The following is a 25,417-nucleotide window of genomic DNA, read 5'->3' as shown; positions in this document are numbered from 1 at the left end:
CGGGCCACCCTGGGTCAGGGTGAGGCTGGAGACCCCGCAGAGCGTGGAGCGTCCTGCACTTGGAGACACAAGGGCACCGCCAGATGTGCCAAGCTGCGGAGGGGATCTGGGAGCCACCGGCGCCCAGCGGGTCTGAGTGCGGTCCGGACCCGGCTTCTGTGGTCTTCGTTGCTGAGAGCCAGGGTATGTTGAGGGTGCAGCTAGTAAGGAACAGATCACCTTGGAGACGCCCTGCTCTCTGTGTGTTCCCACAGTGGATCTCCGGCTCCCGAGGGGGCCCTATGGGGCTCAGCAGAGTCGAATCCTGGAGCCAGGGGTGCCCCCTGTGCCCTGAGGTGCCCTGACTCAGCCCTTGGATATTCCAGGATGGACCCAGTGCTTGGGAAAGAAAAGGATGTGTGGGCAAGATTGCTAGCAAAGTTACAAGAGAATTGATAGATAGAAATGCACCAAACTAGAATTCATATAGTGTCCCCCCGCCCCCCCCCCCCAGGATACGATCTTGAGGAATATCTCAGACACAGTCATCAGCTTATGGGTTTAACTTTGTATGATTATCTCCCCGTGAGGATTTTATTTAGAACTTGGAAATTTACTGTGACCCATTACTGGCTTTCATTGAATTAGGAAGTATTTTAATATCCAGAAAAGAACTGAAAATGTCCCATACTCCTGCTTCCAGTTTTAGCATTTTAATGTTTTTCCAGATTTGCTTCAGATATTTTAAGAAATGTTATGAAATATTCCAGACATACACAGAGGTATAAGGAGTAACATAAACACCCATATACTGTTTCAAAACTCATCTCTTGCAGTGCATTACTTTGGAAAGTGGACTTTTGTGACTGACTTGATAAACTATTGGTATATTTTCAAAACAAAACAAAAACACCCATGTACTAACCACCCAGCTCAAGAACTAACAGCACCCATACCAGTGAAGGCCCCCCTCCAGAGGGACCAGCCACTCTCACGGTTCTGGCCACGCACAGACGCAGATCAGCGCTGCACTGCGTGCTGGCTTTCTGGGCACGCATTCTGACCATTGTCCATTCCGGCTCATTTCAGCCTCGTTTGTTCCTTTTCACTCTTAAATAATTTCCAGATCTATTGAATGAATATATGGAAATCTATTCATTGTGTCGATAGTGTTTTCGTTGTTTCCAGTTCTTTCTCACTAAAAACACCACCATTAAGGGTGTTTTCGTTGTTTCCAGTTCTTTCTCACTAAAAACACCACCGTTAAGGACATTCCCGTGTGTCTTGGTACATGTGAAGAGCGTTTCTTTAGGGCCGTGGGTCTTAAACTTGAGCCAGCCTCACCGTCACCAGGAGGGCTGCGCACATGGGGGCTGGCCCCACTCCAGGGTTTCTGATCTAGTAGGTTTGGGGTGGGGCCTGAGAATTCGCATTTCTGACCAGCTCTGGGGTGAGGGAACACTAGAGGCTGCTGGCTGGCCCCGGCGGCCCCGCTTTGAGAACCGTTTCCTTAGGGTGTATCACGAGGATAGTAATTACAGAGTCATTTGATGTGCATATCTTTATTTTTACCAGATGGTCAAATTACCTGCCAAAATCCCCATACCCGTTTACACTATCCCTAGCAGTATTCTGATATGCGTGTTCTGATCACTCATCTTTGTCAACACTTGTTAGAGCCAGAGATTTAAGTTTTTACCAATCTGTACGAAATGACCTCTTATTTGGGTTTTTTTGATCTGCATTTCCTTGATTGTCCATAGTCTTATACCTGTGGTATTGGCCTTTTGATGATAATCTGAGGTCATCACCTTCACTTGACCCATGGCTTGTCGATCCTAGAGTGGCTTTTGCTCAGTGTGTTTATTTTAATGTGATCAGCTTTGCCCATTTTATTGTGTATGGTTCGTCCTTTTGTGTCTCGCTCAGGAACGCCTTCCCTCCAAGTAACACACAAGCAGAACTTGGCTAGAGCTGCAAGTTATAGGAACATCCTACTGTGTTTCATATGTAAAGTTTCAGTGTTTTCCATTCCATACTTGGCTCTTAAATCCACCACCAGTTGGTCTTTCTGCGGATCGTGAGGGAAGGACCCAGTTTCGGTACTGTTGTCTCCGCCCCAGCATTCCTCCCCCGCCGCTGCTGGGTGTCTTGTGGCAGTACACGGGGGGTCTGTCCTGGGCCCTCTTCTCCGACCTGTTCTTCCGCGTGTCTAGCCTGGAGCCCCAGCCATACCAGTAAGCAGCGGTTCTCAAGTGGGGGCAGTTTTGTCTCCCGTCTGCACCGTGGTGGGGCGCTCGGGGCAGGGGCACGCTGCTGGTATCTAGCAGACAGACGGGCGGATGCTGCTGGCCATCTGCCAGTAGACAGGACAGCCCCACGACAAAGAATCCTCTGGTCCAGGGTGTTGGGGCCTCAGTGGAGGAGCGTTTCACAGTGAGTCCTGCACACCCCTGCACAGGTTGGCGCATTCTTGCTCCTTTGCGGTTGCCTTGGCCTTCTGGGCCCTTTGTCCTTCCGTAGAAACATGGGAGTGTCCCAATTTCCGGGTCCTGTGAGAAGTACCCTGCAGACGCTGGCTGCAGCTGAGTTCAGCTCCTACACAGAGGGAGCACCACCCTCCAGGAGCCCTGCTTTGTGCCCACGCCCAGCAGCTCTCCTCACTTCTCTTCCCCGGCGTTGGGGGAACATGCCTCGGACACGGCGGGGGGGGGAGGGGGGGCGGTACTCTCTGCGGCAAGAGCTACCCGTGCTTTCCCTTTGATAGTTACAGAGGTTTCTCATTTCTTACTAGTTTAGCAAAGTTTTCCACAGAATCTGCCCAGCACAGATTTGCGTCTGTAGTTCGCAAATAGGTTTGCACAGTGGTGCCCGCGGTGTGCGTCTCCGTCTCTGGCATTTGGGGCAACCTTTGCTTTGGCCTCCCTCAAATTGCTCGTTTGTGCCGTTAAGCCCTTCGTGATGAATCTTACCCAGAACATTCGTTTTTAAGTGTTTTCTCAAAGACTCAACTTTTAGTTTTGTTTTCTATTGAATCCTTAGTTCATGAAGTTGTCTTCCTCAGTGCTGGGGATTTTCAACTGGTGGTTTTTTGGGTTTTGGTCTAATTTAAGTTGATCATCTGCACTTGATTTTCGGGATTCTTGTCTGAATAAGGCAGTCAGAGCTATGAATGTTTCACAAGGTTAAAGTTCACCCCTTTTAACAGAATTCTACAAATTTTGACAAGTAATAGTTTCTTCCTGGGTTTTTCAGATTTTCCATTATGACTTACTTGACTTGCGAAATGTTCAGAAGTGTCTTTAAATAATGCGTTGAAGGTGTTTCTAGTTACCGTTACTGATTTCTAATGAACTTCGTTGTGGTTGTCAGAGAACGAGATTTTGATTTTTTTTTTTTAATTCAAGAATTAAGAGTTTGCATGTTTCATGTGTATTTGAGAGCAAGATTCTAAATGAGAGGGTTCTGTGTGTACTCATTGCAAGAGGCTTGTAAGTTGGGCTGTTCAAATATTCCCTATCACTAAATTTTATAGCGTTTGGTTATGTAATTATCCAAGAAGTATATTAAGCCCTCCTTCCCCTCATGATTATGGATTTCTTAGATCTTCCTTGTCTGCCATTCTTTAAACGTAGCCAGAAATTATATCATCACACGGAAATTCTGAATTGTCCTCCTGGCGAACTGAACCTTTATTAAGTACTACACTTTACCCCAATATTTTTGCTTTCCCTTAAAGTGTTTTGTTTCCTATTAAAACTACTGTGTCAGCTTTCATGTTGTTTATCTACTTTCCATTTTTCTTAAGCTTTTCATGTTTTTTTTTTTAATGTCCTTATGTTTTAGGAGTGTCTCCTAGGAACGAAACATAGGTAGATTTTAATCACTTTAATTCAGTCTTATAACTTGTTACAAAACTGGCAAATCTGATTCATTTACATTTCCTGGGCTTACTGACATACGTGGCTTCATTACCGTCTTTCTTGGTGCTGTTCGATGCTTGGTAATCCAGTTGTTCTCGAAGTCCTACCCCTGTCCTCTTCAAGAGGATGTGACAGAAAGGAAAGGGAGCCTCTGGACCTTTGAAAACTGCAGCCAAAGCAAGGCCAGTAGCCAGAAAAGCCGGGCTGACAGGCCTCCCTACCCATAAAGGAGCGGCCGGCGCCCCCACGGGGCCCGCATCTGACCAGTGGGCACAGTGGGCTATGACCTGGGCCACACCCGGGCCGAGTCCATGCTGACCACGTGGCTTTGGATGTTGCCGTTTCGGGGAGGTCACCTAAGCTTGAGTAAGCTCCTTCCAGCTTAGGGACAGAAGTGATGTGCTCTTTACTTCGAATCTTAGGGTGACCGATAAGGGTGCCGTGCCTCAAGATGATCTGGTCCTCCCTCCCTCCCCCTGGAGCAGGGCCTCACACCGCATGGGCTCCCCGCACACCCCCTGCGGCTCCTGTCACCAGCGCCCAGTCCTCTAGTACTGGGTACTGCTGTGACCAGCTGCCCGGCCCCTTCGGCCCTGCGTGCCCATGGCCAGAGCAGGTTCACGTGGCGAGGTTTGTCTGACTGAGCTTGTATCTGATCCTTGATCTTAAATGCCACTTAATGTTCTAGAATCTTAGCGATGACATTCCTCTCACCTCTTTGAACTTCTTACTCCACGGTCTCCTGGCTTCTGTTGTTGAGAAGCTGTCAGACTGATTATTTCCTGCTTTTCATCTGTTCCTTCTCCCTGCCGTTCGCCAGCTCCACTAATGGAGGTGAGGATTGCTTTTATCTGTCTTCCTGAGTCTGGTCTGGAAAGTCACCAGCCCCGTGGACTGGCACTGCTCCCCAGCGTGTCTGGTCTTGCAAACGCTGAACACTGTCAGGGCTCCGTTTTCCTGCTGTTTCTGGGCCATGTGGGGGAGAGTTGATTCAGTCTAGCATGCTCTTGTGGACTTTGTTTGGCCCACACTCATCTTCCGTTTAACTCCTGCCCAAAGTTCTACATTTTGGTGACTAAAATGTTCCTATCTGAAAGTTATTTGGCTTTTCTCAAATGTTTGTCTTTTAACCCGTTTTGTTTTGTTTTTTTGATCCATCTCTAAGTTTATTAAAATACTTAGTCATTTAAATTAAATGGCAGGGGGTGTTACCCGTGTGTGTTTCTACTGACCCTCTCCGTGAGTGGCGGGGCCCCACGTGCTGTAAGCGCTGGGCTGCGCCGAGTTTGCGTGTCTGCGTGCCTGGGAGACCCAGGGCTGAGGGTGTGTCTGCATCCAGAAATAATTCATTTCTGCCGGACACCGTCACGCCTGGGATGGTGAAGCCAACGGGCTTGCGGTTTTCTGGGCCATGGAAATAGTAGGAACGGGGCTCCAGACCAGGGGCTCGCATCCCCCCCCCCGGGCCCAGGCTCACTCGCGGTCTCTGTCTCCTCTCGCCCGTGGGCCGGCTCGGCTTTCCTGTAGTCTGTGCTTTCGCTGCAGGGAATCTGCAGGCCCTGCCCAAAGCTTGTCTGCCGTCCCGAGCAGAGACCAGAGGCCACCAGGGCAAGGACAGCTTCAGCCGGGGTTACCACATTCGGGGGCATCTGCGGGCGGGAGGCAGAGCTGTGGCGGCAGGAGGGCTCTCGAGAACGGGGTCCCGCTTGGCAGCGAGGACGGCTGCACGCAGGGGCGGGCTGTCTGGGGCACCTGCAAGCAGGGAAGCTGCCGGAAGGGGTCCCCGGGCACCAAGGCTGGGCGAGGAGGGAGTCACAGCGCCTCACTGGGAGGGGTCCTTGCTCTGGTTTGGAAGGTTTGGGATGGCAGAGAACTTCTGTCTCGCGAGCGTGTTAGCCTAGTGCACTCAAAGCTCACCCCTGAAAGAGTGATTCCAGACCGAAGGTGTCACTTCCTCTCACGCCCGTGTCTTCCCAGAGCCCATGGGCAGCATGTCGTCCATGGAGGTGAACGTCGACATGCTGGAGCAGATGGATCTGATGGACATCTCTGACCAGGAGGCCCTGGACGTCTTCCTGAATTCCGGCGGCGAAGACAACACGGCACTGTCTCCGGGCTCAGGTGGGGGTGACCAGCTCGCACACACTGTCACACTCACGCCCGCTCCCTCCGGAGGGCAGCCCTCCGAGGACTGTGGTCAGCCCGTGCCGGTCCTTGAGCTCAGCTGCTTGTCCCGCTGCCCCGTCAGCCGCCTGGCCGAGACCGTGACCGCAGCCCCACACCCCCTCGGGCCGGTGGGCCGCAGCGGGGCTCGGAAGGCTGTGGGAGTCGGGCCGTTAGACGGAGCCGGGGCTCCCGCCCCTCCCGCCCTCTGCACGTGCTTCCTGGAGCTCTTGCTCCGCCGGGGGCTCTGGTTTGGGTGGTGCTGCAGCCCCCGGGCACTCGTCCTCCACCCACGTCCTGCCTTCCCCGAACTGGGTGTCACGGAAGTGGGCCAGACGGTCCTCCGAGGCCCCAGCCCTAGACCCTAGAGCCGGGCTCAGCGTGACACCGTCCCTCAGGCCCGGGGCCCCCCCTCGAAACCCCAGCCTTCTCATTAGTGGGTGCTCCCTTTAACTTCACCACGAGGCAGCACTGTTCCCCAGGCGCCAAGGCTGCTGGGAAGGGCGGGAGTGCTGGCCCCTTTCCCCCGGAGTCAGGAGGACGCAAGCCGTGTCTTGGCCAGCTGCACGTGACTCTGCCTCCTTTCGGGCCTTTTTAGGCCAGGGAGGTTTTCTCTTAGCGTTGATTCCCCGGGGTTTTCCTCCCAGGGATATACGGAAACCCAGATTATGGTGGTTACACGGGCTGCGACGCGAAGAGATGCCGCCTGTGCCTTTAGCCCCGTGCTTTGCTGGTGTGGAAGGCAGGCTTAGCTCGGGGCCCTGGCGCTGCCAGGACCGGGGCCGCCCGGACTGCGTGTGCGTTCGGATGGCCGTCCACGGTACTTCTTAACTGCACTGTCTCCATGGCCATTTCTCTCCACTTCGCAGGGCCCGCCTCGGGGGTTGGTCGGCACGACATCACTCTCCAGGTCCCAAGGGCCGCTGAATCCCAAGTTGCGCGGCCTTCCTCGCCCTCCGTCTGCCCCGAGCTGGCTGCCCCAGCCCCCCACGACCGTGGCGAGTCCCCCATTGTCCAGTCTGACGAAGAGGGCGTGGAGGTGGACACAGCCCTCGCCACGTTACACACGGACGACAGCGACTCCTAGGTCTGCACGCTCCTGCCGTCTGTGCCCTCACTGGGCAGGCGGGTGGTTCTTACCCAGTTTGCCAGTAACGTGTGAGAAACTAAGAACAGCTGACAATAAAGTGCGTACGGAAGGGCTTCTAACCAGATCCGTCCTTCAGGCCTTGGGGCAGGGAGGGCGGCTCGGGGCCCCACGGACCGCGGAGGGGCCTGCGTCCGGCAGGGCTGGGACAGGAACCCTACGTCCCTGGCTCGGCCCAGCGCGGAGGAGGAAGCCCTTTGGAGAGACTTAAGTCTGCGTCCTCCACAGTGAAGCCCGAGTCCGCTTGGGTTTCCTTCCCTCTGTGAGGACAAAAATCAACACCCTACAACTGTCCCTACTTTAACATGAGCACACACACCTGCGCCCAGAGGCGAAGGCTCCAACATCCAGATCACTTCTCTGTTCCTCCTCCTGTCAAGAAGCCGGCCACCCAGCGGGGCTCCCTTCAGCAGCGCGCCTGGTCTGGCCTGGCCTGCTGCTCGGCTGCTCGGCAAGGAAGAGGTCACAGCAGCCACGGGGGACCCGCTCCGGGCGGGGGGGGGGGGGGGGGCAGCCACCAGCGGTTGGCGCCTCAGCTCCCTGGCTGGGGGGCGGGGGGGGGGGGAAGGGGGGGGTGACCAGACGAGCACGAGCTCGTTTCATTCACTCATCTTCCACCAGACAGACAAATATCCAAAAAACTTTGTTTTTATTATTAAACCTTGTAGTACAAACCTGAAAAGTAAACAAAAAACTGGCAATAAACAACATGAAGTCCTCCCTCCCGCGGGAGGGTGCAGAGCAGCGCTAATAAATTAAATGTCAAACTGTAAGCCAGAGGCAGAGTTTACTGTCAAAAAGAGGGAAAGTACACAGCAAGGCCATAAAAACCGGACAACCACATTGGAAAACACTTGACTGTTTATGTAATTGTTAAATATTCCAAAAACAGTTCAGTCTTCTGCAACAACAACCAACAAAGTGTAGCACAGGACGCTCCTGACAGTCCCGCTGACAAGCTCAGTGCAACAGGGGCAGCTACGGGCTCGGTGGGTCCAATTACGAAACAAAGAACAGCTTGTGAAAACAGTTCCCTTTTTTATTCCACACATACTGTACACACAACCGGAGAAGGGCAACAGCTACTCCATTATTATTTTGTTGTTGTTGTTCAGTGATGTAAGCAGCACTTATAAATGTTACAAGAAAAACCCTGTAAGCATCCAATCCACCCGATGAAGAAACGGAAACGTAAGGCTTTTCTTCATCTTGTCTTCGCGCCCTCCCCACCCCCCCCACCGAGAAAAAGGCTCAAGTATTTAAAACAATTTACAGGCGTATGTACAAAAGGGATGGGATTTTTTTTTCTTTTTTTCTTTTTGTTACAACATGAAGAGAAAAAATAGACAAGATGAGCGCAAATGCATTTTCACATTCAAACAGAACTGCAGACCTCCTAGTGGCATTAAGTGTGACCGTCAACGAGACGAACCAAAGAGAGAGATTAATGCTGACGCGTGAAGGTGGGGAACAAGCAGTGAGATGGAGACGGAATGTTAGAAAGATTGCACATCTAGGACAAAGAAGCACTTACGGCTTCGATCACTTTTTTTTTTCCTTTTTTTGTTTTTCTTAAGGATGCTATTGAAGGGTTTTTGATAAAGTAGCCAACAGCACCAAAAAATAACAGAATGGATTTCCTAATGAAATCAGGCACAGGTGTCCCTCACGTGACCCCTCCAAGGCAGGCAGTCGTGTCTCGCTCTCCTCTTTCCCAAAAACAGATGCATAGTGATGTGCTGGTAAAGAGAACCTCGGCGCTCCTCTTCGCGTTTTTGCCTCGGGTTAGGAAACTCCGTCCGCCTTCAGCTGCCATGACCGCCCCAAGACACAACATGGGGGTTCTCCGGTTTTAAAAAACTACAAACTCATTTTGCACATGACAGAAGAAAAGACAGCCAGAGTAAAGCCATTTCTTTTCAAGTTTTGTGTGTGTGTGTGTGTGTGTGTCTCCTATCCCTTTTCCTCTCTAGAAAAATCTGCTCGCATGACTAATGGTTTTAAAATTTGTTCTCCAAACTTCACCCTCTTCAAAAATGGGTTAAAAAGCCTTTTTTTCCCCAAGTTACCAAAGAAAACAAAACAAAACAAAAAAACAAAAAAAACCGAAAAGGCTTTTTTTCAGCCACAGGGGCAATACAAATTAATACAGCCCCTCAAGGGTTTTTAAAACAGTGAATATACGGCAGTTTCAAAAATCTGACTGCAGTATCTAGGTATTCTAAGTACAAAAAAAAGTTCAACAGTTTAATGCTAAAACAAAATTAGTTCTCTAAAACCAGAAGAAAATCTTCTTTAGAGCTAGTGCAAAGACAGCTTGAATCCTACAGCAAGTACTCCAAACTAGAATATAATAATTACAAAAAAATATATATCAATCAACACGGGTGTTGGCATCTTCACGACGAGCTCGAAGCACTTTTGGATGAACTGGAGGATGAAAGCCGGGATGGCGGCACGTCCACGGTCGCTCTCTTGCGGGGCCCTCTTTTTGGTGTAGGTTTACTGAGACAGTTCTCAATGCTGCCGTTCTTACCAGATACTTTGCCACAGATCTGATTGACCAGACTGATGATCTGTTCCTGTTCCGGGTCGAAAGGGAGAGAGAATTAAGAAACCAGAAGAGCACAGTCCCAGAACCGCCCAGGGGGTGCTTGGCGCCGACTCCCCGTCACACAGCGAGCCTGGGACGGCCGAGGGGCCCCTCCGAGCGTGCTTCCCGGCCCCGGACGGCTCCCCGGGCCCTTCCGAGCAGCAGTGGCCCGAGAACCAATGAGAACATCGCTCCGGGACAGCGAGGCCCCCTCCCTGGCAGCTTAACATCCGTGAAGTCCCGTGACTGCAGACCGCAGGGAGGACGGCGGCCCCCTCGCCGCCGAGCCACAGCCGCCTGCACAAGCGCGGACAGCAGCGGGCGCTGTGGGCCCTGTGAGCCAGGCTCAGCACAGACAGACCAGGGCCGCGGGAGAGCCCCGCCCCGCCTGCACCGGGCATGGGGGGGGGGGGGGGGGTGTTGCTCCAGCGACCCTGACGCTCGAGCCTCCCTTCAGCGGGTCTGCTCATCGATACCGCTGATACTCCCTCCCCAGCAAGGGCAGCCCGTTCACCCAGGTGCTGGCCTCAAGAATGTGCACAACATCCACACAACTCCAAACCATCCAGTTTTGTAAAACCGTGCGCCAAACTGTCAAAATGGCAGGTGGCCTGGCCGGCATGTCACGAGCTCCTGCCCTGGACCAGGGATGAAGGAAACCATGTGGACACGGGGGCGGCAGAGGCCTTTCCTTTACTCAAAGGTCCCGGGGTCAGCCGCGTCCCAGGCCAGCCCTCCGGCACCAGGAGGCTCTCATCACAGGGGTGGAAGGTCTCAAAGGGGAAGTGAAAACCATCTGGAAAGAAAGTGAAAAGCACCCTGGAAGGAGCAGGGCCGCCCATGTATGAAAGCACCATTTCTGCCCATTTTTAAAAGCACTTTATGGCAAACCTGCTAACTGAGGGTAAACAGAGGAGTTTCTTTAAAACCTGGTTCCAAGTGGCCAAAGCCTCCTGGCAGCACGGGGCCGGGCAGCGCCCTCCCTGCATCCCACCAGACAGCTGCCAGGGAGGCTGGGCGGCTCCCCTCAGGCAGCCCAGGAGGCCTGATGGGGCCTTGCGGGACCTGCAGGGTCCTCACAAGCCATTTCTAATACCCAACCCAGAGTGAGCCGTTCCCCAAGGAATGAACGTACACGCGCACACACCACACACCCCAACCCGAGAAGTAACGGATTCAGACTTACTAAGATGAGGCCACCAGCAAAGGAGGCGGCTTCGAATGCCCTTCTTACTCATCAAAACCACAGATTAAAGCCCCAAGAAGGACCCGCACAGACGTGATTCTCTGTCCGGTATTCTGGTCCCACACAACACCTGGCTACCCAAGACGGGCGGAAATGGGCGAACCCCACATTCTGGAGAGCCTCACGGCCAGGTGGCAGCGCCCCGCGAGCTAACGGGCTCGGGCTCGGCATCTGCTGCCGACACGAAGCACCAGGGAGGCCAAAGCACCTGCTGCCTTCAAGCTCCCACTGTAAAAACGAGACCCACGTCTATTTTCAGCTTTTCTATCCCATTAGCCGAAGGCTTCCCCGCCACCCCGGCCCACAGCCTGAGGCCCGCGGACGCACCATCCCCCCCAAGTCCCGCCTGGGGCTCCGCTGCGTGGGTTGTGAGGACAGTCACCTCCCACAGAAGCAGCCCCGCAGCACAGGACAGAGGCTCCGCGCGGAGAGCGTCTGTGGGAGGAGGACCCCCCCCCCCAAGGACATAGCGTGAGGGCCTGGAGGAGAGGTGTGTGCTGCCCAGGACAGGTGACACAGCACCACTGCTGTTGGAAAGGTGGCCCCCGGGAAGGGCTCTGGGGCCGTCACGGTGTGAGCAGTGCGTCCTCGAGGAGCAGGGCCGCGCACCCTGGGAGGCTGCAGGGTGGGATGCGGAGGCGCGGGCCTGCCGCCTGTGCAGGGACAGCCCCGGGAAGCGCTGCCATCTGCGGCCACAACGGAGCCACAGAGCCGGGGCTGCCGATGGCGTCCGCCCCCAAGGACAACGGGCAGCTCTCGCAGGACCAGGGCAAGGGACGGAGGGAAGGACCACAGGGGACACAAAAGCACAGCAGAGACTTGTGGAGTTGGATGCCGAAGGAAAAAGGCCCCGAGTGTCCCGAGGCCCCCGAGGAGGACAAAGCCAGCGGCCAGCTACCAGCGCTGGCCCTTGGCCTCGTGCCCTGCTGGGGGTGCACCCCAGTTCTCAACTGGAGGTGGGATAGAAGAGGCCGGTGCAGTCTGCGACCCACACAAGGCAGGAAGGCAGGCGGCCCCGCGACGCCCGCCCCACCCCCCCCACCCCCCCACCCCCCCCCCCGACCCCCCGGGGCACAGGCTCATTCCCAGGGCAGGGGCATGACCGACGCAGGGGAGTGGCCCGCGGAGCCCGCCGAACCTGCCCTGCAGGCCACACGCTGTGGGGGAGGGGCACGGAGCCGACAGAAGGACAGGGCTCATTCCCTTGGGTCTCAGGGGCTCCGCGGGGCTGCAGCGAGGGAAGGTGGCCCTGTCCCCAGAGCCCTAGAATCTGGCTTTTCTCACAAAACCAAGACCGGAGACTTGGCTCTGAGCCACGGCCCCCCCCAACCCGTGCATCACAACCGGTGATGGACGTGCTCAGGTGGCCCCCGTCCCCCCCACCCCCCAGATCTGCACCCCAGCCTCTGCCGTGGGGGACGGCACACTGTCCCTCATTGCCTTAGCCCAGCCCACCAGGGTGAGCGGAGGCCCCAGCAGCCACCACCGCCGAGATGCTGTGCGGGGCTGGGCCAGGTCCCCACGAGGGGCAGGTGGGCAGCGGGCTCCCGGCTACAGAGCTACCGTTACCAGGAAGAAGAGACCCAGAACGAACGGAAGTCTGTAAAAGTAAAGACATTTCTGATTTTAGTCCCCGGGATCCTCCAGGTCAGGTCAGACACAAGCTGGACCAGCGCTGCTCTCCATCCGAGAGTCGGGCCGCGCGGCGAGTGCGTCGCACCCCAGGAGAGCAGGGGACAGTCGCCATGGCCGCAGGCCCCGCCCCGAACACCAGAGCCCCAAGGCGAGCCCGCGGCGCGCACTGACCTCATCGTAGCGGTACATCAGCTTCAGCCCTCGACAGGACTTCTGCTTCTCCACGTGGCGCAGGGCGCACTCCAGGCAGAACACCACGTTCTCGTTCTCCTGCACGACCTGCGGGAAGAGCGCCGGTCCTGAGGGCCGGGGCGTCGGAGCTCTGCCGGGGCGCGGCCCCGCGCTGTGGCCCAGGCCGAGGGGGCGCCCAGGCCGTGAAACTATCGGGCAACAATGAAAAGCCGGAAACAGGCACCCGGAGCAGCACTTTCAACCAGGAAGCGAATAAATGCCCATCTCAGAGGTGCACCTACGGGCGTGAGGGCCTCACGACCCGCTGGGTTTCTGCTGCCCACAGGCCGGAGGAGACCCGAGGAGAACGCGAGGCCTGTCTGAGCGCTCAGCTTCTGGGGCTTCCGGGACGGCGACTACACAAACCGGGGCGGGACACGTGGCAGCGTGGGTCCGGAGCGGCTGTGCAGGGACGCCCCCGCACGTTCTCCCCCTGCTGCTCGGTGCCCCATCAGCTCCGCTGGTCACCCAGGGGCTGCCCCCCGACACTCCAACCACCCGTTCCGCGCGATCTGCGGCCCAGACGTGCGCGGAAGCCGCCCGCGGCGTGGAGCGCGTGCCCGGGGCCCACGGGAGCCCGGACGGCCAGCAGGGGTGGTGTGGGGGGTCCTGGCCCCCAGTCGTGCTCTCCTGCGCGGAGAAAGGGAAAATGCTGTCTTAACACAGGACATGCAAGAGGCTGACCGGCCTTTTCATAAAGATGCAGGGGAAGCAGCTGTACGACGAGCTGGGGGAGGGAGGACCTAACACAGGAAGAAAGCCCCCACCTTTTGAAGACACTCGGGCCAAGCACAGAAATAGACAAAAAGAGGAAACCGTAAACAAAAACACAAAGCTTAGGACTCATCCAAGCAACGAAAATTGTAAAATAAAACCTGTTTTTACGTACAAATTCACGTGGATCTATGCTTTCTTGGAAAAACACTGGGGCTGCTAGGAAATGCCTGGTGATCTCTCTCAGGGCCCGCCCGTCTGCATGACGGCCTGAGCACAAACCCACGGGAACCAGCCGGGGCCCCCACACGGAGGTCGTGACCGCGCCACCGGGGCTCGTGGGAAATAACGGGACTGTCTCCCACAGGAGCGGCTCCGGCCCACACAACAGGATGCGCTCGGGGCTCCGCGGCTTTCCCAAGTGCCGCTCACCCAACGGTTTTAAGATCTGGGGACATGCTTTTAGCACTTTCTCTAAGAGACCACGGCCCTAGATTTTATCTTTCTAGAAGTACCTTGGAAAAGACGGACCAGACAGAAGAAAATACAGATCTTCCTGGACTCACGAGAGGATCACATCCTGATAAACCCACCGAGTTCAAAACATCCTCAGGCGGAAAATGCACGTAACGCGCCCGGACGCCGCGGCTCGGCCTGGCCTACCCCGCACGCGCTCGGTCCCGCACAGGAGCCTGCGGTTGCACAGGGCCCGGCGTGTCGCAGTCTCCCGGATGCTGCACGGGCCCGGAGGACAGTGGTGGTCGGAGCACGCGCCGCGGCCACCACCGCCCCACGCCTCACACGGGATGGCACGGCTAGGGGGGAGGAGGCCTCAAAACTAAAAACTGGAGTCCAGTTTCTAGTGCGTGCGTACCACTCTGGGGCCATCGTAAAGCAGAAAAATCGGAAGAGCAGCCACCTTAAGTCGGGAAGCCCCCGGAGGTAAGACGGGCGGTGTGGTTGCTGTGCACGCGGCCGTCCCAGCCCCGCCCCGGCCACTAGTCCTAACCCTGCGGACACAGGGCCTTTCGGGCGGCACCTGAGGTCCCAGGGCGGGCTGGGGGAGGGGGCAGAGGAGCCCAAAGGGCCTGCCGTCGTCAGCCCAGAAGCGGCTCCCACCAGAAACCAGGAGCTGCGCTGCTCAGAAACCTGTTTTCACCAGACACATTCCTGAGTCGTCAGACTAGAACCTGACAGGAGCCGAGGCCGGACGGGACGCACGAGCCCTCCCGAGCAGCAGCTGGGGCGGGACGGGCAGGGGCGGAGGGAGCAGGGCGGGGACCGAGCCCCTGACCCGACCCCCGTGTCCAGGCCTCCCCCGGGCTCACCATGGACAGGTAGCACAGGTGCTGGCAGACCTGACACCTCCTCTCCGACGTCTCCAACTGTAGCCACTTTCGAGGCTTTTTCTTGCCATCCGCCATGGCGCCGTTGCCATCGTGGCTGCCGTAGCGGGCGGACGAGTGGAGGCCGGCCTCGAACAGCTGCCGCCGCTGCCGCAGCTCCGTATCCCTGCGCGCACAGAGCGGGGGCGGGGCGTCAGGGCGCCGCGGCGCAGGCCGCACCGGAGGGCGCAGGGCTCCGGAAGCCCCGTGGGGAGGCCAGGAAGGGGCTTCCAGAGGAGGCAGAGCACTAGAGCCGCGTCTACCACAGGGGCTCCGAGGACCGGAGCCGGGGGAAGGCCGCGCATTAGCAGAGGTGGCCAGCCAGACCCGACGCCAGGTCGCCTGCAGGGGGGTGGGGACAGCGAGTGGGGGGCACCGGACGTGGCGGCATCTCGAGGCCCGGGTCGCATCTCTCCAGGGCCGCACACTACCGGGACCCGGGCAATCCGCCCAGGGCCCGCCTCCGCCCCTTCCCACCGCGGACTAAGCTCCCGCAGCTGCACGCCAGCCCGTTCCGACCCCAACATCAAGCCTCGGGACGGAAAGGGCAGAGGAAAGAGAACCCACCACGCTCCCAAAGCCTACCGCCGCCGCCCCCCCCCCCCCGCCGGCCACGGATCCCCGCGTGGGACCCGCCTCCATCTGCAGCCCTCGGGCGCACCGCCCCCGCCCCCCCCCCTCAGGGACTCCCGGAAGCCAGACCCCGAGTTACCTGAGCTCATCCAGAAGGGCGGAGATGGTACTGAGAGTGGGGCCGTTTTCCTTTTTTGCTTCCGCTTGTGCAATCTGGTAGAGTAACTTCTCCATGGAGAATGGCTTAGCTATATGGCGACGCTTCATTTCCTGCAAGAGGCGACACAGCCCTTCAGGGGACGCGTGGGCTAGCTGAATTCCCAAACTCTGAATTCCAGGTGGATTCAAAGCAACTGAAAGTCCTGCGACAATCTCGTCCATCCGCCCGCCCCGGGGGAACGGCAGCAGAGAGCAGGAAAAGTCCTCGCTGGGGGCGCGCCCCCCACAAATGCATGCCACCGCTTTAAAATGGGTGATTTTCTACCCATTTTAAGTTTGACCTTAAACTCCTTTTATACCGTCTTCCCAATACTGTGTGTGGGTCACTAACAGAACTCAAAATCGTTCACGATACTCACTCCCCTCTACTAGAGGAACCCCCCCAGCTACCGATTAAAGGTCTCAAAGGCATCCTCTGCAGCTAGCTCCCCCTTCCCTGGCCGGTGTGCACGCCCGCACGGTCCACACACAGTGACGCAGCAGCGTGCGCAGGGGGCTCGGTCAGCCTCACCTTGGCCGTCTCGAAGCCCATACTCGTCCACTGGGTGGTGGCAAAGTGCACGGTCTCCGAGACGCTGTAGCCGCAGCAGACTTTGGACACAAAGGAGCCCGGGAAGCAGACGACGAACTGGCCACTCTGCTGCACGGTCCTGTGCACCTTGATCCCCTCTTTACACAGCACCTCCGGGGAGATCTAGGGGGACAGGCCGGGCTGGGGCGCACTCCCGTCGGCTGCCCCCAACCACGACCCGCTGCTCACGGCGCCCCCCACCCCGGGACACGGCCTCAACCCAGCAGGTGTGTTAACACACACAACCTGTGGGGGGGGGGGGGGCGGGAGAGAATCAGGACTTCAAAGGGGCCTGCGTGCCAGGAGGTAGATTGTTTTGTATTAAGGGTTTGCTTCTGCTTTAGGGAACACACACAATTCCTCAAAGAAGAACAAAGCTCTCAATGAGTACTGGCCGGCGAGTGACACCGCGTTCACACAGGGGTGCGGTCACTGGGGGAGTACACAGCCCTGTCCCGTGCAACACCGCCACCTGGAAACGGGATACACATACACCGCCGTGGCCTCCGGCACCAGGTGGGCGCAACAGTGCAGGCTGGGGGGCTTGGGCCCAGCACCCCCAGAGGGGCTGATGCTCCCCTTCTCTGAGCTGCACCCAGAGTGAGGTGGGCCCAGCAGTGACAGCAGACCGAGGCAGAGGTCAGCAGAGGCCATAGAAAGCCGGGGTTCAGGTGTCAGAACACAGCTCAAGGCTGAAGTTAGATTCCCAGCAACTCAAGAGGCCCAAGACCTTCCTGAAAACGGGGTCAGAAGCCTCCCGACCAGCAGCCCAGTCACCTGGGTGGCCCACAGGAGGGCCCGATGTGAGCACGGGACCCTGCCCCCCAGAACACCCCGTTCTGCACTTACAACACAAGCAGGCCCTGAACCAGAGTCCAAGGCCCCCATGGACGTCAGCTTGGAGTTCTGTGCAATCTGAGAAAAACACTTCCCTAGTTTGGTTTTCATAAAAGAGAACATTTGGGCTGGGGCAGATCCCTGGAGGGCTGACTTTTCAATGTCGTCTTTGCCTCTGAGGGGCAGGTCAGCAAAGAAAGTGACTTTTATCCAACAACCCCGAATCCCCGCTGCGCCCAAACATCCGCGGCCCGGGTCTGCAGGCCCAGGCGGAGGGGCCTACCATGACGTTGCTTTCCAGCATCTGCAGCCCGGGGGTACCGTTGGCCTGCAGAAGGGTGTGGACCACATCCTCAAGCTTGTTCTCCTCCTCAGCAGGAATGCAATACCTGGGGTGTTGGAAACATGGGCAGAGCAGAGCCTTGACAAGGACCCTCCGCCCGGGGAGCACAGTGGGCCCCACCCCGCACCCTCCCACGGGGAACAGAGCAAACACAGCCCTGCAGAGCGGCCTCAGAGTGTGGGAGGAGGGACGCACCCCGGGGACCGGCGCCCCACTTCCCAGGGCCACACGGCGGCCGCGGCAGGCGAACGCGCTCCTCTTATGCAGAGCTGACCTAAAGGTGAGCCGAAAACCCTTCAAACCCAAACCGGACGTTTAAAGCCCCCTATAGATCAGATCCAGACACACGTGCAAAGCCCACTGGCCTCTGGGGCGTGCCCTACGCCTGCAGAAGGCGCCGCGGGACAAGGGCGCTGGTCCCCCAGGCAGGGGAGGGCTGCGGCGGCCGAACCCCGCCATCCTCCACACACAGGAAAGGAGTCGAGCCTGTCTGTGTGCAGCCTCACGGCCCACGCTGCACGGACACCTCAGCGGTGTGAAGTTCTGAAATGGGGGAGCAGGCCGAGCCCCACCGAGGGCGCCGTGTGCCAGAGCCCAGCAAGCCCGGGGCCTGGCCCAGCCGGCTTGGCGACCAGGAGAGCAGCGCCGGAGGGCCACGTCGGGCAAGCTCTGCAGGCGGATGGGGGGCCCGGCCAAGGGCAGGGGACAGAGCGGACCCTTCTGACTGCAGCTGAGAAGCTGGCCGGGATGGCGAGGGGGAGAGAAGGCTGGAGACGCAGGCAGAACTGAACCGACAGGAGACTCCGGACCCTCACTGCGTCACGGGGGGGAGCAGGCCACGGGTCACCAGTGTCCCAGGAGGGCCCACCAGGAACACACTCCCGGAGCGGTCCGAGCAGGCCACGGGCCAACGAAAACCTCCAGTAAAATTCAAAGCAGGGTGACAGTCGGGAGGCTCACAGCAGCAGTCCCCGACCCCGGCACAACCAGCTCCAAACTTGCGGCATCCCCCAGGCCCCCGGCCGGCCCTCAGCACTGGTGTCTGTGGGGAAATCCCGCACTCAAGAGGCCAGATCCTGGTTCAGTATACGGGGTGCCATCCCCACATTCACATTTTCTACAAATGCTTAGGTTATTTCAATGTCAACATTCCCTGTTCCTAATTTGTGCCTTAATTCCGGGGTTTCCAACCTAAATCACATGCTTTCAGAAAAAGCGCACACCATCAAGTTCTCTGATCCTATGCCGGCCTCCTCTCCACCCCCCAGCAGTGGGGTTTGCAGGGATTAGTCTTCCAAAGGCCCACAGAGTCTGACGCTTGCCCACCTCTCACTCATGGTCGTGCCGTGAGGACGGATGCCCGAGCACACCCATCTCACCCCCAACCCTGTGGGGCAAGGAGGGTCAGGTCGCAGGCCTGGATGGAGCCCTGTGCACCCCAGGCCTGGGGCAGCCACAGAAGCTCGTCCATGGGCAATAGCAGGCCCGATGCGGCCGGCACGCGCTCTGTCCCGGGCCTCCAGCCCACTCAGCCTCCCTGGCCCGGCAGCCACTCACTAGCTCCCCACAGGACACGGAGGACCCCTTCCTGGGCAGGGAGGCCCCCACGGGGGTCCCTCCCTCCCAGCCGGCCTCAACACGAAGCACACTTGTGGCCGCGTGGCCCGAGAGCGGGGAAGCCATCATGACGCTGCTGCAGTCACGGGCTTCTCGGAGGGAGGACGTTAGCTGTAACACTTTGTTTGTTTTAGTAAAGAATGCCTAATCACCCCATTAGGACAATAAATGCAGTTAGTGGGGTACGGATGTGCTGTTGCTGGCCTGTCAGACAAGACAGCTGATCATGTGCCGTCATTTCCATCTGGCTCCATGAGGGAAGGGCCCGGAGAGCCAGCAAGTGGACCAGGCCGGGCGAGGGCTGACCGGCGAGGGTCACAGGTGGGCACCCGGGCAGCAGCAGGAGCAACCCGCGCCTCTTCCACAGCAGGGACCCCTCCCACGGACACCTACTCTCTCTAGCACGCTGGGTCAGAGACACGAGCAGTGGGGACGCTGAAAATAGCCTCACATGAGGCTTGAGAGAGACAGGTTCACACTGGGGGGGAGGGGGGCCTGGGGACACAGCCAGCAAGACTGGTCCCCTTTCCGGGACTCCCCTAACAGTTCTCACCCCTAACATGACACCATGTCCTAAAAACCACCACCACCAAGTACTGTCCTCGAAGAAACAGAAATGGCCAATACGCACGAGATGCTCAACCTGGCTCACAATCCGAACCCTTCAAACCTCCTAAGCCTTGCCACCCCGAGCGCTTCCAACGCGGGTAAGAAACCCCACGCCTGACTGGGAGCAGCGGACCACCCCACACACGGGCAAGCTCCCCAGGGCTGTCGATTGCCTGGGGAGAGGCGGCATCAGGAACGTTCCGGAATCGTGGTTCCCCGCCCCACCCAAGTGCCCCAGTGGCAGACGTACTCACCAAATGCAGTCAGCACCAGTGTGTAAGTAGTCAATATAGGGAAGGTGGTTTTGGTCTCGAGACCAGCATGAGGTAGAAAAGACCATGCCAATGTTTAGCCAGGGAATTGTCACTCCTGCAGAGGAAGGAAAAGGCGTTACAGAGGACGGTGCCAGGGTCTCTGAGTCCGGGCAATGCGAAATCCTGGTCTTCCTCCCAAACGGGGAAAAGGAAAAGAAAAAGGATTCAAAATCAGATACCACCAGGGAGAACAAGGTACTGGTGCTGCTCGCTGCACAGAGAAGCCAAGAAGGTAGACGCGCTTACAAAACAGGATTAAAAAACATCTTAAGAGGCACCCAGGTGGCTCAGTGAGTTAAGCGCCTGCCTTCGGCTCAGGTCATGATCCCGGGGTCCTGGGATCGAGCCCCGCGTCGGGCTCCCTGCTCCGTGAGGAGCCTGCTTCTCCCTCTGCTCCTCCCCCAGCTCGGGCTCTCTCCGACTGTCTTCTCTCTCTCAAATAAATAAATAAAATCTTAAAGCAAAAACAAACAAACAAAAAAACCACACATCTGAATGTGGGAGTCAAGTCGGGAAGCAAGATGCCCCAAGGAGCAGGACCATGACGACTGCTGCCCGTGAACCACCGTGCCACACGCCACGGCCCACTGCACCCCAGGGCAGAGAACGGACAGCACACGTGCCAAGCCGGACCGCTTGCAGAGGCCCTGAGGACCCCCGCGGCCCCACCAGTGCGTAGAGGGCCCCAGGCCACCTTTCCCAGGGGGCCCGGCCCTCAGTGACCACAACCCCTAGGACACCTGCTGTCCCTACTGTCCACAACCAATCACTTAGGAGCCCAGACGAGCCCTACGGAGTCAGAAAATTAGCTTTGAAAATACCAATTTTGAGATGGAAAGCTGGCCACTATGTGTCTGCCCAGCCTCTAGAGTCTATCATTTGGTTCACCTTTCCACATCTTGACGGACATCAGTGGTCCTTTTCCTCTCCTTTTCTAAAGAGCAAAGTTTCCAGTATATATGCTCCGCACGGTAACCTGTCACATGGGGTCACGTGGGGTGAAGCCCGCTCTGCAAGATGCCGGAGGCAGAGGCCTCAGGACCCTAGAGACAGCGACCACTTCGGGGTGCCTGGGGGGTGGGGCGCAGTCGGTGAAGATACTGACGCTTGGTTTTGGCTCAGGGCATGATCTCGGGGCGGGGGGGGGGATCGTGGGCTCGAGCCCCGGGTCGGGCTCTCCCTCTGCCCGCCACCCCGCTCTCTCGAAAACGACAACAAAGACAGCAGCCGCGTCAGGCTTACCAGGCACAGCACCGAGGTGACGCAGGATGGACCCTGTGTTATTGGGGAGGACGGTGAGGTTCCATCCATGCCTGCAGAGGAAAAGCAGAGGGGCATCACAGACTGGCGGGGAAGAACACCGTCTGGTCCCCAAAACACGGACGAGCGTGTCCCCCGTTACCTTGAGAACGGTTCTGACTTCCCCACCGGGAACCCGCTGCCGTGGGTATTGGTGTCCACCTTGCCGCAGTGCACGGCCACGTGGCAGTCCTTCTCTTCCACTAGCCTCCAGTACTCTTGCTGCGGGGAGAGGAGAGGCCCGGTGAGCGGCCCCAGTGTGCACATGCCACAGGGATGTCCACGGGCCACGGAGGGCCCCGCCGCGCGTCCGCTGCTGCTGAGAGCCCCCGGCAGAGCTCAGAGGAGGACAGCGGGGGTTGGGTCCCCAGAACCAAGGAAGGGCTCGAGCAGACCTGTACCCCGTGTTCAAAGCAGCTAAGTGGGAGCAGCCAGGGTGCACAAGCGCACAAAATCTGTACGACAGAGGACTCAGCCTTCAAGGCGAAGGTCATTCTCACACAGGCTACGACCGTGAACTTGAAGGCATCACACCGAGTGAAATGAGCCAATCGCAAAAGGACAAGCGCCACAGGATTCCACGTGCGTGGAGGCACTCGGCATTATCAGGGTCAGAGGGAAAAAATGCTGGCGTCCGGGGGCCAGGGCCGGGGTGTTAGTGTTCAATGGGGAAGGAGATTCAGTGTGAGAAGATGAAAACTTCTGGAAACGGATGGTGGTAATGCTCACGTAACAACGTGAAGGCACTTAACGTCACTCAATCGTACGCTCAGAAATGGTGAGGGTGGAAGTCATGTGTGGGGGGTGGGGGAGCAAGAGCAGGAGGGAAGCGAAGCCGTTCCCCCCATCCTCAGACCGATGAACATGGCCTCCGGGTCCGGCACCTCGACGACGCACACCTCACGCCCTCACTCCCCACCACCGGGGATCCTGACCTCTCTGCGGGGCCATCGGCCCCAGCCGCAGACCAGAATCACCAGCAGCGAGGACGACATCCAGCCGGGCTGTGGACCAGGCCAACGAGATCAGACGGGGATGTCACACCACCAGCTGTAAATGCCTATCAGGGGACGGTAGCGAGTCCTGTCCACACAGCCAGGGGCGCAGGGCTCAGGAACGAGTTTTGCTAACAGGTCAGCGGTGCTCAGTTTCCCTCAGGCAACTTCCCCAACTCAGAAGCACTTCTGTCATTAAATTTTCATTCCAGAAGCAGAGCATCACCTTCCCTGATCTTGGCACAGCTGAGTAGCTGGAACCACGCTTAGAGGACGATGCTGAGCCCTCAAGCACCGGCTGTCACGATGTACGGTTCGGCTCAAAGAAGTGCTCCTGGCTCTTCAAAGGGGGGGCCAGCCTAGAGAGGTCGAAGGCCCCAAGAATAAATCCCACCCGTTTAGTGTCTGGGCTCCCTAAGCACGTCTCCCTGAAGGAGACTCCGGAGTCGCAGGCTGTGTGAAGGGACGCACCTGCCGCCAGGCGCACAGACCGACAGCACCCTCCGGCAGACGGGGACCCACCACCGAGTTGAAGACCACCAGCCAAGAGAAGACCCGGCCCTCTTCACAGGATCCAGAAGCCTCACAGACTCAGGCCAGAGGTCTGGATTTGAGCAGACCTTCCCCTCGTGTTCAGATACCACGCAGGTGCTAAACGCCGAAGACAAAGCAGGACGTTCTGAGAGAAGGAATATTCCTGAGCAGGCGACTAGAACGAGCTGTGTGTCCTTCGTGCCACACGCAGTGGCAAACTCTGTACCCTCAGAGGCTCCCACAGGGACGTGTGCTGGACAGCTGGGGCCTCTCTCTCCAGCTCAGCTGTTCACCTCAAAGGGTCCCACCCCTTTCTTCAGACATCTCTCCCACAAATGCCACGAGCCCTCTGGAAGCAACAGTGACAGCCACACATGTCCCAGAGTCAGGGCCCGTTGTGGCTGATGGGACTTGGCTCCGGTGGGGCCAAAGCGGGGGGACGGGCTAGGGGTCAAGCCATGGTGTGGTGTTCAAAGGCGGCGCCCGGGGTACAGAGCTGGGGTGGCCCGTGGCGACCAGCGGAGACCTAAGGCCTAAGGGAGAGACAACAGACACTTGGGGCCAAACCGGGACACCGAGTTCCCCTAACTGGGAAGCCAAGCAGTGGGGCGGCTTCCAACGGGTGCTGTCCGAGGAGTGGCTCCACACGGCCGCAGTGTGGGGACCGGGCGTCCTGCTCTGACCTGGCCTGTCCAGTGACTGTCCTCACAAGTCCCCGCCCAGGAAGCGGGGCCCCTCCCGGCCAGCACAGGCGTATCCAGGGAGGTGGCACACCCTGTGCTGGACAACAGAAAGACGCAGTCTGCGCCCCGTTCACCCGCGGCGGCCCCGGACCAGCCGCAGAAGCCCAGCGACCTGCCCCCGACGGGCCCAAGCGCTGGGCAGGGCCCGGCTCCAGCGGCAAGACCCCAGCCGGGGGAGGTAAACAAACAGACCAGGTCCCTGTCCTGCCGCAGCGGCTCACCCAGAAACTCCCCCTAATTGGTCTGGGCACAGAAGTGCTCCCTGTCTTTCCAACCTCACATGAACTCAAAGAACAGAGTTGGCAGAAGCACAAAAATGGCAATCTGCCAATCCCATTAGACAAAAAACAGAGGAGAAAACGCACAACTGTGGTTTCCAGGGATTCCAAACATTCTCTTGCATAACAGACACACAGAGGACGGGGTGAGGAGCGGCCACTGGGCAGGGGACACGCCTGGAGCTCACCCCCAACTCGGCGTCTCACGGATCCCGCCGAGTCAGGGAGAAGCCGGGGAGGCGCGCCCCCTTCCGTACACACCCTCTGCTTCTGAACGAGGGCAGACTCAGGTGCGGCTTGCCTGCCCCCGGCAACAGACGCCGACGACGGCCCATCGGTCCATCAGGCAGCAGGAGGCCTGGGGCCCGGCCCGGCGCCCTCCCCACCACTGCAAGTCCCCCCCTACTCACCTCGATTTCAGCTGGTGCGGGCTCCTTGCTGAAGCACATGTTCATGATATTTCTTGCTGTTCGATAAAAAGTCGTTAAAGAAACAGACCTTCCCTGAAAACAAAGAGTGAAGCGTAAGAAACTTAGCAGAGCCCCCATCCCAAATGAGGCCGCACCGCGTCCCAGCGCCTCCCCATGACCACAGGCCGCTTTGCGTCCTGAGCTGACATGAGCAGAGAAGGCAGAAAAACCTGTGCCGACCCAACCTGCCACCCTCGCCGTGCCGGCAGCAGACGGAGCTCTGAGCCGGCAGAAATGGGGGCTGCACACCAGGCAGCCTCAGAGAGGCGCCCCCGTGACGCATGGCAACACACTTTGCTTTATGGGGAGGCAGGCAGAGCTCCTCGGTTTACCCCACCTGAGGAGCAGAAGGGGTTGGGGGAAGGGGAGAGACTGACGGCATCCGGATGGGCTGGATCAGGGATGGGGGAGGGCCTAGAAGAAACGTGGGGTGCCCTCCACACCGTGAGGGTCCCCCTCCTGAAAGCCAGCCAGGTGAGCAGCCTCCCCTCGTGGAGGCGAGACGGCAGAAACACTCTGGTGGGTTCTCTGCCGCAGAGACCACGCGCTGCCCCCCGCACACTGCCCGGGAAAAGCACCCAGTGCTGCCGGACACCCAGCACCCTGGCCCCTGCCCAGGAGCATGCACGAGGATGTGCTCGCCGCCGTCCTGGTCAGCAAATCCCACCTTAGATCCCGTGCTCACCAACCACAGAGGGGAGGCACCGTTTTACAGAGACTTCGTAAGAATCATGCTTTTCTCGTCCCTCGACTGCAGAGGTGCTCTCGGAGCACCTACTGTATACCAGGCCGAGTTCTAGGGGCCGGAGACGGAGCAGTGCTCAACTGGACAAGGTCTCTGGCCTGTGGGACACAGCCTTTGGGAAGGTGATGAGGGCTGCTGAGGAGGCAGGGGGTGACAGGGGTGGCAGGAGAAGGTGGCCTCCAGCTGAGGTGGTCAGGGAAGGCTCCCCTCACGAGGGGACAGGGCGCCGCCGTGGAAAGTAACGGGTTTAGAAT

The 25,417-nt window shown here is 58.2% G+C and overlaps 2 protein-coding genes across 6 annotated transcripts in view; one reads left to right on the top strand and one right to left on the bottom strand.

Moving 5' to 3' along the window:
• Window positions 1-7,698, top strand: part of DTNBP1 (dystrobrevin binding protein 1) — a 121,700-nt gene extending 114,002 nt beyond the window's left edge. The window contains exons 9-10 of the mRNA XM_027603922.2: window positions 5,880-6,023; window positions 6,935-7,698. Of these exons, the coding sequence (XP_027459723.1) occupies window positions 5,880-6,023; window positions 6,935-7,152 (362 nt within the window). The 3' untranslated portion in view covers window positions 7,153-7,698. The remainder of the gene's footprint in view (window positions 1-5,879; window positions 6,024-6,934) is intronic.
• A 146-nt stretch (window positions 7,699-7,844) lies between these two features.
• The window catches only part of JARID2 (jumonji and AT-rich interaction domain containing 2), a 246,434-nt gene continuing 228,861 nt past the window's right edge, over window positions 7,845-25,417 (bottom strand). For 4 of the 5 annotated variants that reach the window (XM_035728498.1, XM_027601701.1, XM_027601700.1 and 1 more), the window contains 10 exons: window positions 24,359-24,451; window positions 21,502-21,620; window positions 21,342-21,412; window positions 20,040-20,154; window positions 17,500-17,605; window positions 16,320-16,502; window positions 15,729-15,859; window positions 14,960-15,143; window positions 12,858-12,965; window positions 7,845-9,794 (listed from right to left, as the gene is read on the bottom strand). In XM_035728498.1, coding sequence (XP_035584391.1) covers window positions 9,612-9,794; window positions 12,858-12,965; window positions 14,960-15,143; window positions 15,729-15,859; window positions 16,320-16,502; window positions 17,500-17,605; window positions 20,040-20,154; window positions 21,342-21,412; window positions 21,502-21,620; window positions 24,359-24,451 — 1,293 coding nt within the window. In that variant the 3' untranslated portion in view covers window positions 7,845-9,611. The remainder of the gene's footprint in view (window positions 9,795-12,857; window positions 12,966-14,959; window positions 15,144-15,728; window positions 15,860-16,319; window positions 16,503-17,499; window positions 17,606-20,039; window positions 20,155-21,341; window positions 21,413-21,501; window positions 21,621-24,358; window positions 24,452-25,417) is intronic. The other variant, XM_035728499.1, reaches the window with a different exon arrangement.

The sequence above is a fragment of the Zalophus californianus genome, chromosome 7 (assembly GCF_009762305.2).
Source record: "Zalophus californianus isolate mZalCal1 chromosome 7, mZalCal1.pri.v2, whole genome shotgun sequence".
Classification (NCBI taxonomy): Eukaryota; Metazoa; Chordata; class Mammalia; order Carnivora; family Otariidae; genus Zalophus; species Zalophus californianus.
Note: the sequence above shows the minus strand (reverse complement) of the source record. Positions and strands in the feature narration are given on the sequence as shown.